Genomic DNA, 16,139 nt, shown 5'->3' with positions numbered 1-16,139 from the left:
TGTACATCAGACATTGACACATTGTAAACTGACAAAAAATAAAAAAAAATTAGAAGAGCATGCCTCATTCAGACCTTCCCAGTGTGTGGCTGTGGGTCTATGAATTATCCGATGTGGGTGGGACCCATGACCTGATCGCCACTAAAAGCACTTAGAAGATCTCTGCCCGATGGATAAATAATTCTGTCCTCTCTCCCTCCAATCTCTCTCTGTATCTCAGCTACCACATCCCAGCCCCTGGGTGACAGCTCAGAGCTGAGAGAGGGTTGGGGAACAGAGATAGGAGTACAGAGAGTCCTGGGGAGGTCACCTGGGCAGGATCCAAAACTTGAAATCCTACACTTGTGGGATATAAAGCCTGGGATTGAGTCTTATTTTTTTTTTTTTTCCAAGAGAAAAGTGTTAGTTTATGGGAAGTTTGTGGTCAGCTAAATTCCCAACCCTTTGCACATAAACTGCTCCTTCACTGTCCTTAGTTGTTCAGATGTTCCTCCGATGTGCAGGATGCCCACGGTGTTGTCCTCGGCCTGCTCTCGCACTGCTCCGGCTGCAGAGACCACTTCTGTGCAGATGGCTGCTGAACCTCATCTCAGCCCAATGCCCCTCCACACTCCGGTTCCGTACTTCCAATTCTGAATATCCTGCCATGGTCTCAACGAAACCCAGGCTCTCCTCCTCCCAAACCAGCACAATTCTTCTCCCTGCTCCCAGAATGAAAATGCAGTCACTCTGATTACCTTCCCTCTAACCCCTACCCTCCAGCAGCCTCCCCATAAATACCAAATAATAAGGATCCTTGCCTCAATTTATTCTACAACTTCTCTGCCTTTCCAATCTCAAGGTCCCCTCTCATTGGTGCTTTAGCGTATCAATTGGTATTTCGGCCTCTGAAGTCTCCCCACCCATTCATCCTATACACTGGGGCCAGATGAACAGGCCCCTAGTGCTCCTTTGATCCCGGGAGCTCCTCTTTCGATGAAAGTCCACATCGTTGGCGCTTTCTGGTCGGCACACAGTCTAGTTTCATCCTCTGTTCGGCAGTGGAGCCCTCCTCTCCCCATCCCCATGCACGCATGTGTGCACACCCTCCGTTTTCGCCACACAGGTTACTCATACCTCCCCTCTGCCCCTCCATTCGTCACGTTAACTGCCCACTACCGTTACTTCTTTGCCTCTTCACTATTGCCACCTGTTTAAAAAAAAAATCTTCCTGGTTTTCAGTGCCCACTCTGAAGTCACCCTCTCTCATAAAGCCTTCTCCAGTTGTACCAGCTCAGCATCACCTGGCTCCCAGAAAGTCCCCCAGCCCTGTGGTCTTGTCACTTACATGATGCTTCATACCCTGTGCCCTGTATTTATTTGGAGACACATCACATCACTTCCCACCACCACTACTAAACCTTCAGCTTATTGAGATACCATCTTTATATCTGACTCCCTCTGAGAATCCAGACAGCACCTTTCACACGGTGAGCCCAATAAACGTTTGTGGAATTGACTGAACACATGAGCGTGTATTTCCAAGCCAGGTCTGCCCTACACCGCCGGTGCCTGACATACCAAAGCTAAGCAGAAGACTTGACGTTCATCCCTGGTTAATTTCATTATGTTGGTTTTGGCCCAGCATCCCATCCTATATAAATCATTCTGAACTTGAGTATGTCATGTATCATATTAAGTATCCCAGCTGTGGGTCATCTGGTTTCTTTCTATTTTTCATCCAAGTCATTAACAAAAATGTTTAACAAGCCAGGGCCAAGGACAGAGCCCGGTGGCCTGTCCCTGGAGAGTTCCCCGAGGAAAGACCTGGGATGGATGCAGAATGAAGCTACGGTATGCTAGGGGCAAGGTAGCTCAACCGGCCCTGAGTTCATTTTGCCAAAAAACCAAAAACAAAATCCCAAAACCAAAAGCCAAAAACAAAACCTTTGCAATACATGTAATTACTCTGGCAAGATGAATTCAGAGCAGGTTGAGCAACCTTCACTATTTGAGAAATCAGAATACCCTTGTTGGCGTATGAAGGCACTCAATTCCTTCAGCCTAGCAGGAAGCTCGGGACTGATGTCAGCTGAGATGGGCTCTGAATGGTTAGCTTCTTCTCCAATTCTTGCAGCTGTCTTTGCAATCATAGAGCCCCACCCTGTCCAGCTCTCCAGCAGGGGACTCCCATGCAGATGTGAAAGGTGAGGACAGGTCAGGGAAGAGGTACCCAAGGGAAGCAAGCGAGAAGGAGGAAGAGGAAGGGAAGCCATACTTCAGTCAGACTGTCCTCTTGTCATTTCCTGCTCCTCTCGTCACCCGCTCTACCAGGGTGAACCTGGCTCCTGAAATGCATTTATTGAGCCAATGATATTCTCTTCTTCTTGAAGACTCTGGATGCTCTGTAAGCCTGCAGGTGGGATTTGCTATTCTGGGCCTAAGGCTCCCCCATCCACATTTTCCTGGTTCTACGCTGAACTTATGTGGGTACCGTTCCAGCGCTGCCTCCAAGGACCAACCACATACAGAAGTCCCAGAGCTCTACCAGCAGAGGTCAGCACGTGCTGCGCACTACCCACTCATCTCCCCAAACACTCTCAGGCTGGAGAACTTCAGGTGTCCTCTTGTCCCTCCTGGGTCCCAGTCAAAGCTGCACCAACAGCAAAAGAGACCATTCTCTTTTAAATGACTATAAAAAAACCGTCTTATTTCTTAAACAAACAATCATATCACACATATGTGCCAGGCGTTGTTCTAAGCACTCTACACAAATACAGTCAGCCCTCCATATCCATGGGTTCTATATCCTTAGATTCAACCAACTGTGGGTCAAAAATATTCAGGAAAAAAATTTTTTTTGAAAGTTCCAAAAATCAAAGCTTGAATTTGCCACACGTCAGCATCCACCGCATTTACATTGTATTAGGTATTACAGATAATCTAAAGGTGATTTACAGTATACAGGAAGATATGTGTAGTTTATATGCAAATACTATGCCATATCATATAAGGCCTTTGGCATCCACAGAATCAATTTGAGAGAGGGGTCCTGGAACCAATCCCTCACGGATACCGAGCTACAGCTGTATAAATTCATTTAAGCCTCAACAACCCAATCAATCATGCAGGTACTATTGTTACTTCCATTTTATAGATGGGAAAACCAAGGCACAGAGAAGTCAGGAGCTAGTAACTGACAAAGTTGGGATTCAAACCCAGCTGTTCGGCTCCTGAATCTGTGCTTTTAACCCCTACATCATGCTGCCCCTCCATGAAGCAATATGACGCATTCCTGTGTTCATTCAAAAGGCTATGTTGAATACACAGCTGATTCTTGAAAAACGAGGGGGTTAGAAACACCCCCTTCCTCCAAAGTGGAAAATCTGTGAAAATTCATGTATAACTTTATAGATGACCCTCCATATCCAAGGTTCTGAACCCAAGGATTCAACCAACCGTGGATCGTGTAGTACCTACCGTAGTACGATGTGCTTAGTGAAGGAAACCCGAGTCTAAGTGGACCTATGCAGTTCAAACCCATGTTGTTCAAGGCTCAAATGCACTGTGTTCATCGTAGGATCCTAGGGCCAGTGATGGGGATTTTTTAGAGCTTACGGTTTAACTCAAGAGATATGGGAAATGCTTTGAAAAAAAAGTGTGAGAGAATTGTAAAGTCTTTTCCTTGCTGCTCAGGTTAGAGTCTCTTTTGTGCGTCCTTTTTGGTCTATAACGGAAGCCTTAGTTTCATTCATATTCACCGATGTCACCTTCTTTCCCTCCCCCTGACACCTTCAATTAGGCAAAGAAAACACCAGAATGTTCTTACAGAAGACACACTCGGGAAAAAAAAAAGGACACACTCGGGATTATTACAACTTTGCACAATATCTCTCTAATAAACATTAGTAATCATAGCACCATGACTTTATGGGATATTTTACCTTTCCAAAGTACTTTCATAAATTATCTTATCATGCATGATTTTATTTCTTTTTCAAAATAGCCCTATTAAGGTAGGTAATGCAGGTACCAGTTTCACAGATGGAGGGACCAACCAGGACCCTAAGGCTAGTTACTGATTCTGGACCTAAACTCAGGTCTCGTGGTTTATCTCTCTACACAGCACACCCCTTGACCTATCCCAGATGCAATCACACAACAAAGGAAACCTAAAAAGAACAGAGGGCAGAGGACAGCCTGGTGTTCCCACTTCCTTCAAATTCCACTGCCTAATTCCAGTATTATTCAGAGGTGGGCTTTTACTGACCCTTTTCATAGGCAGAAAGGGCAGAGCTTATGTATGGGCTTATGGGGGGGGAAAGGCAATTCTAAGTGTTGTGTAACTGCATGTAGAAAAAGGCACAGGTTCTCTATTCACTATGTGGAGCACTTCCAATCAAAAAGGATGCCTATAAGCTGTCTCTCTTGATGGCATGGTCTAGGGAGTTGGCTGTTCTGGGGCTAAGATATTTGGGAAACATTTTAAACAGCAGCACCCCATGACATGTCTGTGTTTCATTGATACGTTTACCTATACAAATAGGGCATATATTCACCCCCTGACTTCCTTTTCAAACCTACCTGCCCCTCCTAATCACACCTCAAAGCATGAAGAACAACGGAAATCACTAAAAACACTCGTTGTGCTGGCAAAGCAGCTCTCGTTGTAATCAGGAAGGACATCTCTGACCACAAGAGTTGTGTAAGTCTCAAGGGAGTGAGCCCTGAATGGCAGAGATAAATGCTTTCCTCCTCAGCCTTCTCACCTTTGTCAGCCGGGAAGATAGTCTTACTTCAAGACCCAGCTCACAGTTCATCTGCTCTGTGAAGTCTTCTGAGATTCCACCAGGACATACATGATGTTTATGAAATATTTCTAGCTCTCATCATTTGGGGCACGTGGGAGGACTGTACTTCCTTATCCCTGTGGTTGAGTTGATGTGGCTAGTTCCGACCCTTCCAGGTCAGAGCCATGGCCGGGACAAGCCCTCCAAGGACCTTCCCTCCCTCTGCTGTGACAACTGACAGCTGCACCGTCAACCTGGGTCCCAGAGGGAGGACAATGACATGGAGCCAAGCCTGGGTGGACATGTAGCGTGAATGAGAAGCAAGCCTTTGTCGTTTTCAGCCACTAAGACCGTGTGGAGTTGTTTTACAGAAAGGCTAGCTTGCCTGGACTGCTACAGTCCCTCGTCCTCACTTGCGTCCTCACTGCCCTTAAAGATCCAGTCACATTATTCTGTAACCATTGCTTCCATTTCTGTCCCCCTCTCCTCCTCCAGACTATATGGGTCTTGAGAGCAGGTATTGTGTCTTATAAATTCTCATTTGGTAGCTGCTTAGCACATGAATGAATGTGTGAATAAGGTATTTGATAATTTGATAAGGTATTTGATAACACTTGATATCAAATGAGATCGGATAAAATGTAGTTCTATAATCTTGTTAGGAGCAATCCTTTCTGAAGGTGGAGATGATCCTGGAATCTTAGGTAGCTCTTCCCAGCCTGCTGGCCATAGTTATTCACTGGAAAAGGACCAGAACAGGTCATCGCTCCTGGAAAGGCTCCACAGCACCCTGTAGACCTTCTCTCCCAGCTGTAGCTCTGAACGGAAAGGGTGGTGGCGTGACCCATGAACACATGGGCGTATGTGGGCTACCCCAGAGGCAGGAAATTAGTCCCACCACAGGAATCAATGAATATTCATTGGCAATTCACCCACAGGGCAGTAGGGGGAGGAGTGTCACAATATAGCCTAGAAATAACCAAGAATTGACCCTACCAAGCCCCAAGTCCCCTACTCCTATCACAGACAGCAGGTTGCCTGCTGTCATGAGCTAAATGGTTGCCCCCCCTTCTCAAAAGACAGGACCACTTCCCAATCTCTGGAAACTGCTAATGTTACCTTATTTAGTAAAAAGGTCTTTGCAGATGTAGTTAAAGATTTTGAGATGAGGAAATCATCCTGGATTATCAGTATGGGTCCTAAATCCTAGGACACATGTCCCTGTGAGAGACTCAGAAGAGAAGGTGAAGTAACGGGAGGCAAGGATGGGAGTGGCCTCCAGCCAAGCAAGCCAGCAAGCACCAGAAGCCACAAGATTGTCCCCTAGGGCCTCTACAGGGAATGTGGTCCTGCGACACTTTGATTTCAGATATCTGGCCTCCAGAACTGTGAGAGAATAGATTTCTGTCGTTTTAAGCCACCTTGTTTGTGGCAATGTGTTATGGCAGTCCTAGCAAATGCGTGCATCGGCCAGCTCCTCTGGCTGCAGACGCCCACCTGGGCAGCACTTCAGCATTCATCCTGCAGCAGCCTGGCGCTCTGCTGTCCCTGAGTCTCCCGTTCATTTCTCCCAGGAAACACAAGGGCTTGGAGTCATCCTTGTTCTTCTCTCAAGTACTTCGATTCAGGACTTTGTGAGGGGATTCAGGCATGACGAAGCAATGTGGGCCAAGGGCTCCCCCAAGATGACTCCTTGAGGGTCACATTCTAGAAAGGAAGGCTGGTAGGATGAGGTCGGGGTGCAGCCCTCTCAGGCTCAGCTGAGGTCTCCTGTTACTTATTGATTAAAACAATGAGATAATAACAGTTGTTCCTCTCTTCTCCTAGCTAACCACCCCCTGCCCCCAATAATGGTAAAACCTAGAAAATGGAGTTCCACTGGTGTGGACTTGGAAAGCCTCCAGAAGACAATATACAGAAATGGCAGAGGCAATCAAGTAATTATGAGCTGACAAACACATGGATCACAGCGCCCTGTAGAAGGGAGGTTCCTGTGCTGGGAGCTGGGAGACCTTCATCTTCGTTCTGACTTCGCCACTAATTGACTCTAAGTGTGACCAGCACTTATGTTAGTTTCCTCATCTTTAAAATGAAGGGAATGGGAGAAATTGTTAATATTCTTTCTCATTCTCAAAACTCTAAACCATAAAAACGAATTTTTATGTAAACTTCCTTTTTGCCATAGATGTCGGCACTTGTTTCAACCAGAGACACAAGTGGAGCTTTTCAGAAACCTCCCAGATGTGTGGATGAGGGCTCAGAACAACTCTGTGCCAGACCTCAGGAGCCCCAAGCCTTGAGCCGCCTGGCCGCCACCATGGCCTGGGCCTGAGCTGGAGGAGGACTGGCCAAGTTGAGGGGCCTGAGGTCTCCCTGTGAGCCCATACTGTGGGGACAGCCAGAGCCCCTCCAGTGCAGGAGAAAGAACAGAGGCCATAGGATCCCGTCTAATAGGTGGGTCCAAATCAGGGCTGCTCTGGTCATCACCTTCTAGACCCTGGGCACACAATTTAATCATATCGAATCCTTAACATCCTCATTTAGAAAACAGATGTAATAGGACTTCATGAGGATTAAAAAGATAAATTTACATGCAAAACATCGGTATACAGTAGGCATTCAAGTGGTAGTGGTTACCATGACAGCAAGTCTAGGTTTTCCTCACACTGACATCAGTGTGGATGCTCAGAAATGGATTTCCCACTATCTATCAAAACGTATCTTGAAAGCAAGATAAGCCAGGGACCTGACGCCTGGGAATGTATTTCAGAGACAGGGGCGGTGGGTGGTCGTGGGATAGGAGGGTGGCCCCATCAGGGTGGCAGCACTATCCGTCTAGCTTGTGTGCTATTGTGAGTGGGGTCTAGGGAGGAGGCCCCGAGGAGGCCTGAAGCCCTCTGCGGGATGCTGTAAGACATGAATCCTCCTTGACCCCTGGTGTGGGTGCCTGGGTTGTGTAACAGCAACCACAGGGCTCAACTTCTCGTTTCTTTTGTGCTGTTTTTGCTGGGCCCAGACTGGGCTGATGCAGGCAGCTGACTGCGGCTCCTGGGCCCACCTCGGTTTGTCCCTGCCATGCCTTTGGACAAAGAAGAGAAATGCTGGCTTTTTGGAGCATGCACAGGATGTGCGACCACAGTGGGAAGAATGAGTGGGGCTGCAAGAGGAGGTGTGAATTGAAAGAGGAGATGTTTGTATGTGAATGGGGTTTATTCCCAGAGGCCTCTTTCTGTCAGAGGAGGTAAGAGGGCCTTGGGGGTGGCTTTGGGTGAGCTCAACTAAAGGCATTCCCTTGGGGCCTGGAGCCTGTTTCAAATGGACTTCTTCAGTAAGAGCATTTAGGTGCAGATCCTCCCCACGCCCACCCAGGCAGAGCGTGCTAATCACTGGGGTGAAATCCCCTGTTAGCTGTGCACCCCCAGGACTGCCAGGAGGCCTGGGAGGAGCCACACTTGTCGGGGGAATCCCCAGCAGAGGAAGCAAGTTTTCTCTAGCTCCCATTAGAGCAGCTGAATTTGAACTCCCACACACCTGGGAGCTTATCAAGATACTATGTTGTGTTTTTTTATGTTGTGTCATATGTATTTATCTTGCTTCCTCAAACAGAAGTGAGCTCCTTTTATGGTAGAAACTGTAACTTATATTTCTCTGTATCCCCCATCTAGGCTCCCAACTTCAGATACCTTTATCTTGCTTTATCTTCCAGAAACAAGCTGCTCGTAACTCACACCATGTTGTTTCTAGCAATGGCGCGTGCTCTCATTCCCTGATTGGAAAGCTTTTCCTGGTTTTCTGCACTTGGTAAACTCCTATTTATCTCTGCAGACTCCACTTCGACACCGTCTGTCACAGGAAGCCCCTCGGGACCCAGGCTGGGTATGACACCTCTCCACCATCCACGTGAATTCAACCCCCTGTTCTGCTGACACCTGTTAGGCGCTTCAAGGAGCAGCAGGGTAAAACATTCATCTTTGTATCTCTGCTGCCTGGCAGGCAGTACGGCCTCTACATGTGTCTGCTGGACCTAACTGAAGAGCTGGTGCGTGGCTATGAATTGAATTGTAAATATGAACTGATATCGATCGATATAGAAGATCCTGCCTGGAAGATGGCTGTGATTGCTAGCCCAAGGCCAGGAGGGTGGCCCTGATATGGTGCAAGTAGGTTCAAAATTAAGGGCTGGGGACATCTTGAGAGGAGAGAACGTTCAGCTCCAATCTCTGAAACATCTCAGTGCTCCCAGCCTGGGGTCCTCAAAGCTACCCATTAAGAATGGGCTCTGACGGCATCTTAGGTGGGTATCTTATGGAGGTAAGGGTCCTGTATGCCCATCTCACCTCTCCCAGGGAGGCACTGGGATTTGCAGTTGCAGTGGCTGGAGCCCCTTCCCTTCAGATAAGATTTGACCCACCCAAATGAGACCTTCCAGGTGAGCCGCACAGGTTCAGCAGTCATTTCCCACAATGCCCAGGACGCAGATGTTCAGGAAACCCAAAAGGAGAAAGATGGGGAGCTCACTCTCCAAAAGGCCAAGGTTTGAGGGCAGCGCCCTCCAGGCCTGGTTCAGCTACATCCACTGGGGCGATGAGGTCCTGCAGGGCCTAGAGCAATGAGGCTGATGCTGGTGACCAAGGCTTAGTACTGTGTTAGCAGTTTCACTGTATCTTCTTTTGCACAAAGAGATTAAAAATGTCTACATAACACTCTAAAGGCCAAACACAAGGTGGATAGTTTTTGTGATGAAACTGACCATCTTATTCCTTAAGGTTTAAGCTGAACTACTCCCCCGATGAGAGAACAATTACAACTGTTGACCTTCCAAAGATCCAATGGTCCCTAAATCCCCAGGCAGCCTCAGTCTCTCTTGTGTCTCCTTTTCTCCTTTACAATGTGCCAGTTAGAGATCAGTTCATTCCACCCAGAGCTTTGAGATGTTTAGAGCTAATGAGTTGACTGGAGGTGGTCAAGCTGGCTATGCAAACATAAAACCTGAGGAAGGCAGATCTGCCTTCAGATTTCTCTGGAACCAAAATGTTCTCTTGAGGCCCTGATAAGATTACTAGGCTGCCGAGCCGCCAGCGTTCAGATTTCCCACGGAACTGCGCCCCGCCAGGATCTGGCTGGCCTGGCTGTGAGAAGCCACGCTGTGGATCAGCTCTGAAACCTGACTCTCTCCAGGAATGCACGCTCGCCCCCTCCCGTGATAGTGCCTGGGCCCTTCCAGTCCACCTCCCAGAACTTCCCCCTGTCATTGCGGTCCAGTGAATGCAAGTATCTGCTCAGGGAAAGCCAGGGTTGCTCTGAGGGCCCCACAGAGCGGGAGCCAGACAGGAACGTGGGGGGCACTCGGGCAGGCCCGCAAGTACACTGAGCCAAACTCCAGCTCCCAGAGGCCAAGCAATCCCTAATAATCCTAGGCTCCAGCTAGCAGCCAACCTATGGCTCAGTGAGAGGGTGGGTCTAAAACCAGCAAAGGCTGTTGGTGAAGCTGTGGTAGAAAATATTCAATGAAGTAAAAAGATTGTCATCGAAAAAGTAGGTTACAAAATGACCATCATATGTACCAGTATGTATACGGATAAACTCTTTCTCTCTCTCACCATCCGTAATACTGACAGTCTGTGAGGATGGAAAGGCATGATAGCTCAATAATATTGACAAGATCTAGTAGGTAATAAATGCTCCATAAATACTGAATAAATGGATGAATGACAAACAATATTTGGAAAGGAGCGACCTCAGAGAGAAGGGCTCATTGTTTCCATCTATTCGGTGACAAATTGAATTTCCACGTGTCTATTATTTCATTGAACAAATGAAGACTTTGGTCAGTGAAAATTAAACTTGTTCAAGGGCTCTTAGGCTATTTGGTAGTGCCTACCATTTATATTTAAGCAACTGAGAATATTAGTTTAATTTCAACATCCTAAGTCTCCAGCTCTTTCTTGACACTTCTCTCTTTCGGATTCCTATCCAGAGTAACTTCACCTATTAATTATTCTAGAGAAGAATCATATTTTCATCGTAAGAGGCCTGTACGTCTCATGGAGTGCTGGACATTCCTGCTCGGAACAATCAAAACCAACACACCTAAACCTTGTTTTTAAAAAATCTGACTTTTCTCCCGTTTTCAACCATTTATTTACTCATTCAACAAGCATTTGAGTGCCATCAGGCCCTAGATATATAAGATGGACCCCGCCCTTGAGGAATTTTCCAGAGAGAGAGCCAGGTAAGCAGACAGTTACAGTTCTGCCTGGTACACTAATTCGGTTTGAACAAGGTGCCCCGAGAGTGCTGTAGAGTCTGAGGGCATCAGCGAAGGCTTCCTGAGGTGGAGATATTCGACCTGCAGACTGAGAAGGGAAGGAGTTCCCTGTTTGTTAATTCACTTATTAAGCAAACTATCCTCAAGAAATTATGCAATTATATTCTAGGCTAATCTCTGGAGAGCTAACGACCAATAAGATAGTCCCTGCCTACAGAAGGCTTATACAGCCGTAAAAGGGGTACTGCCATTCTCCTTGGCATCTTGGAGAACTCTGCTCTTCTGGGTACCCTGGCGAGTTCGAACATGGAAGGCATTTCTGGCTTCTCCTACTACACGTGGTCTTTACTCTTCCATCTTTTTTATTCTTGCTCTCTCTCAAAGTCAGAGTATGCCTGGATTCTAAGAAGCTCCTGCGTCCAGTTTCCTTGCTCACTCCATGAACTGGTGTTTCTGCCATATCAGCCCTGCTACATCGTGGCCACCGTCTTACTCAAGACCACTCAGCTTCCTGCTATCCATGGAGCAGAATCCTGGGCCATCCCCTCTCTGGCCTTTGAGGGCTGCAGCTGGCCTCTGTCTGAACTGTAATAAGGCAACCCTTCGGGGCACAGCTAGGCAAGGAGAATTTGCATGAAGGAAAAGTAACCCTTTCTTCCAGATGGATTGAATTCCAGCTCCCACTCATCCACTTGGCCAGCATCCACTGTACTCGGAGGCCCTGTGGTTTTTATCTTATTACTTTCATTTTTTTTTTTTTTCTCTCGCTTCCCCACCTTCCTCTCCAGCTAACTGGCCTACTTTCCTGCATAAAGCTGGCATGTTCTCCCTGTACTCTTTCCTTATGCCTTCTCCTCCTCACCACCCACCTTTCTTTCAAGACTTCTTTTGAGTCTCACGTTGAAATACTGAAATACTGTAGAACTTACAGTCTGCAACAGCCGTACCTTTGGCACTTATGCATTTCAAAATATATACATGACAAGAAATAATAGTCTCACTTTCCCTATTGGGAGCTTTTAAAAGGTGTCCTTATCTTGTTTACTCCACAGGGCTTAATGAGGGCAGAAGGAATGATTGATATTATTGGTAACAGTAACTTAAAAAAAGAAAAGATTTCCCAAAGACTTCCAATAGGTAAATGGGTTCTAGAGAATGAATATTGAGTAAGTCTTGTTGGCCTGGTTTAAATTCCTAATACTTGGAAGTAACAGAACTCAGTTTCTCACTAAATACAGTGGTCCCTTCATTTCTCAAAAGTGGGTTTCACTTCCCAACACAGGGTTTTACTCAGAGATTTTTCAGGAATTCCCAAATTCCACTCCTGCATATCACGCCCCACCACGAAAAGTTTACTTCCTGGCTAAGAATCGACACTTCCCCAGCCTTTTGGTTTCCTCTTTACTTCCTTTACCAGTGCTAACAGTTGCAGTTCTTTTTTTCAGGCATTTTGACAAAGAAACTTCAAAAGTAGTCACCGTGAACCAGCAAATCCATGCCCTGTACAGACCCAGTGCAAACTGACAGGCTTCCTGGCTGGCTGAGCAATGCCCCCATCTCGGCAGAATCCCCCATCAATGACTATGCATCTCGGTTTGTAGACTGGAGGACCTTCTCTTTTCATGCTCCACTCCCCCCTACCCCACCGAGTCACACAGGAAGTTGTTTGGGTGACAGTTTCAGGGCCTCTGCCACACACTGTTCCTTCCTCAACTGATGGAGAAGAAAGTACCTTTGAAAGGAGTCCCTCGTGTCTTCCTACACCAAAGTTCAACCTTGTATTTGGCCCTCAAGCAGCAACCTGCTTTTAAGACTAACACTTGCTTAGTCCTTATCTCCCATCCATTTCTGCAAGAGACTAGAGGATCCTAGATCATACCACAACTCTAGCAGGGTGCACTCTTTCAGAGGAGGAAACCCACTCCTAAAGCAACTTCTTCAGGAAACTTCACCCAGCCTGTGGGTGTCCCCTAGGTCATCTCCCTCCCTTGCGCTAAAGCTATAGCCAGCCAGAGAGGATCTTGTTGCTCTGGGCTATCTTTGAGTAGACGTGAACACTCACTGCTGTGTTCCCTCCCACCCTTTCCCAGTCCTGATCTGCCCTGGCTTACAGGTGTTTCTACAGAGGGTCTGTCCTAGCTCCTGGTGGATCCCACTGTCCCCTGAACTTTATAAAGCCTCCCTGAAGGTGATCCCTGGTCCTTGAAGCAACTGGTAGAGCTGGATGCCTGAACGCAACTGCTTAGGACAGACTTACTGCAGAGAAGTCATAGTACTTTGAAGGCCAAGCAGTAGATTAGCTTAGAAGAGCCAACCAGAGCTCCAGTGTAGAGCCGGACACCGGAAGAACTAGCAGAACTGACTATGAATCTTGACGGTGCTGACCACAGCCTTGGGAGGAGCGGTTCAGCTTTTGAAAAGGGTGGGAATCACCTTGGAAGCTAGATGACATTTGCACCTTCTCTTCTTTTCACAAGCAAGCCCAAGTCCCGCTAAGACTGGCTTAGGGCTAAATGTCAGGTCTCAGTTTCAAGGGGGAAATCTATGGCAACCTCAAGATGTGGAGAAGGCAGGGAGGAGGGGAATACACCCAGCCACTCCTCCACTGGAGGGTGGTTCCTAGATCCCACTGTCGTTGGAACGGTCCCAGGAAAATCCTATGCAGAGCAGTGGTGGGCCTCACCCTTGTGCCCCAACAGATGTGGCAGGCACACCCCCATACACGCAGGGACATACAAGGGAGTCTCACGTTTGATCAGAAACAGTGCCATTTGGACAAGAGGGGAGTTTTTCAGAAAGTTCTGTAAGAAGATGTGACAGACAGAAGCGGGACTTGAGAAGTAAGAGGGCGACCAGACTCATCGGGGGAAAGAGTCCAATCTTCATCGAATAGGAAGCCCACAGACTGGCAAAGAAGAGCTTCACGTTAACAGTACTGTTTCTTTTTCAGTACCCATCTCTTCAGACCCAGCGGCTTCTGCTTTCTTGACTTTTTTGCTCACACGTTTGCCCATTTACAAAGTTGGCTGCACCTAACTTCCCACCACCACCACCACTCCCGCCCCGAAACATTTAAGTCCCTAAGCAAAATACCTGGACCCCTGGGAAGGCCCTTCCCCTCTCCCCGAGGTCTTCCCCTGCCGAGCCCTGCCTGCCTGCCGGGAGGGGTCCCCTAGGTAGGACCAGAGGCGAGTCTCCCTAGTTGGTCGGGAGGCGTGGGAGCGGCGAGCGTTCGCCGTGCCCCTGGGTGGCAGCGATGAGCCCGGTGCGCCCCGTTGCCCGCCCGATCGCCGACCCGCCCGCGCGCCACCGCCTGCGTTACCTCCATGTCCTCCAGGTGCCGACTCGGCGGCGGCTGCGCGCGCTCCTCGCTCGGGCCGGGGCTCGCGATCCCCGCTATCCGCTCGGCTCCCGCCCGGGCCAGGTTCGGCGGCGGCGGGCACGGCGCAAGTGGGCGGCGGCGCGCCCGGCTCGCTGGCTGCGGGACTGCCCCGGCCCCCCGGCCCTGCGCATGAGAACGAGGAAGGAGGAGGAGGAGGGAGCGAGCGAGGGAGGGAGGGTGGGAGGGGAAGGGGTGGGGAGCGGGGGAAGGAGGCCGGCGATCAGGGTTTAAATTTAGACACAAATCTAAACAGATACTGTCCCCTCCCGAGGCAGGACTCAAGCGAGGGAGCCACGACTCCATTAATCTGCCCAAACATGGGGATGGGACAGCCGCCTGGCCCCTCTTTCTCGCGAAGTTCCTCCAGGACCCTGGTCTTTGCCTGGGTGTCCGTCCTTCTCAACCTCTACCTCCTTTAACATGCCTTCCTTCTTTTTCTTCCCCTAAAGTTAGAGTCGTTCTTTCATTCTTATCTCCCCTCTTTTCTATTTACTTCTTTTATGTGCATACCTACTCTTTTTTACGTCATTAAAAAAAATTGCATTCACCGCGCACCTGGTTTTCCTGGCGATCGTAGGCGGAGAGTGAGGCCCTTCCTTGGTTGATGTGTCCGTGTTCTCTCACGGCCCCAGAAGAGGGCTGTTCGGACAGTGCCATCAACTCTCAGTGTGGGACGGAGTCGACCACTTTTCCCTCTGGTGTCTCTTTGACTTTCCGCCTCTCATTTCCTCTATCAATCTATCCATCTCTCATCTGTGTATCATGAAGAGGAGGAAGAGATAAATAAGAAATCCAAGCAAAGCTATCCAGGCTCCCTGCAGCAGTATATCTTTCCCTCTCCCCTTGATTTGATTGATGCATTCGATTTTGCGGAATTTCAGCTCCCACAAGCTTCTTGCTAAAGAGCCTTTTTGCTATTCCTAAGTGTACTGTAAGAAACAGAGTAAAGGGCAAGATCATGAACATCCGATTCCCATAGGCCCAGTTTAGCAACCCTCCCCAAGGGCCATCCCAGCTCTCTGGGCAGCAAAGAGGATAAAAAAAAAAAAAAAAAAAAACAACCAAAGTTGCATGGGAAGGACAGGGGAACTGAAATCTGGAGCAGCTTCTTTCTCTGCTACAAGTTTATACACTGACCACCAACCCTAGGTGTCCCTCCAGGATTCCCCCGACCCCACCCAGAGAGGAAGAGGAGAAACGCCTTCAGACACCTGTGAGTGTGAAGGGGACTGGTTGGCAGGCATTCCTTTGCGACTTTCTGCAGGGTTCTTGCACCCCCAGCCCTACCCCAAACCTGACCTGATTCACCCTGGGAAAGGGACAGTGGGTCAGGTGATGGGGAGCTCTATGAAGTGAGATATATGGGCAAACAAGTAAAGGAAACAAGCTGAGAGTCTGCTCATACAACAAAAAACTGCCCTGATTCTGCTCCTCATGGAGACACCACCCTTGCACTGTCAGGTACATAGATTGCTGCTTTGGGCCTTAGAACATGGCCTCCTTCCTGTAGAATCCTCTAAGGCCTGACTTTCTAAAACACTAACAACCCTAATGACAAGGGGTTTTCTAGTTCATTTAACTCAATTGAACATAGAGGCAAAATCCTTAATTTCAGAAACAGCTTGCAAGTTGAACTCTAGCTCTGCTACTTTCCAGCTGTGTTTCTTGGACAAGTCACTTAACCTCTCTGACCCTCATTTGCCTCACCTATATAGTTTAG

At 48.2% G+C, this 16,139-nt stretch overlaps 1 protein-coding gene across 4 annotated transcripts in view; it reads right to left on the bottom strand.

Annotated features, from left to right (window-relative positions):
- RCSD1 (RCSD domain containing 1) overlaps positions 1–15,242 on the bottom strand; it is a 59,441-nt gene extending 44,199 nt beyond the window's left edge. The window contains exons 1-2 of one of the 4 annotated variants that reach the window (XM_074349761.1): positions 14,975–15,242; positions 14,360–14,542 (exon numbers count right to left, since the gene is read on the bottom strand). In XM_074349761.1, the coding sequence (XP_074205862.1) occupies positions 14,360–14,542; positions 14,975–15,076 (285 nt within the window). In that variant the 5' untranslated portion in view covers positions 15,077–15,242. The remainder of the gene's footprint in view (positions 1–14,359; positions 14,543–14,974) is intronic. The other 3 variants (XM_074349760.1, XM_045515860.2, XM_045515859.2) reach the window with 3 other exon arrangements.
- Positions 15,243–16,139: the final 897 nt, after the last annotated feature.

Source organism: Camelus bactrianus, chromosome 21, assembly GCF_048773025.1.
Source record: "Camelus bactrianus isolate YW-2024 breed Bactrian camel chromosome 21, ASM4877302v1, whole genome shotgun sequence".
NCBI lineage: Eukaryota > Metazoa > Chordata > Mammalia > Artiodactyla > Camelidae > Camelus > Camelus bactrianus.
Note: the sequence above shows the minus strand (reverse complement) of the source record. Positions and strands in the feature narration are given on the sequence as shown.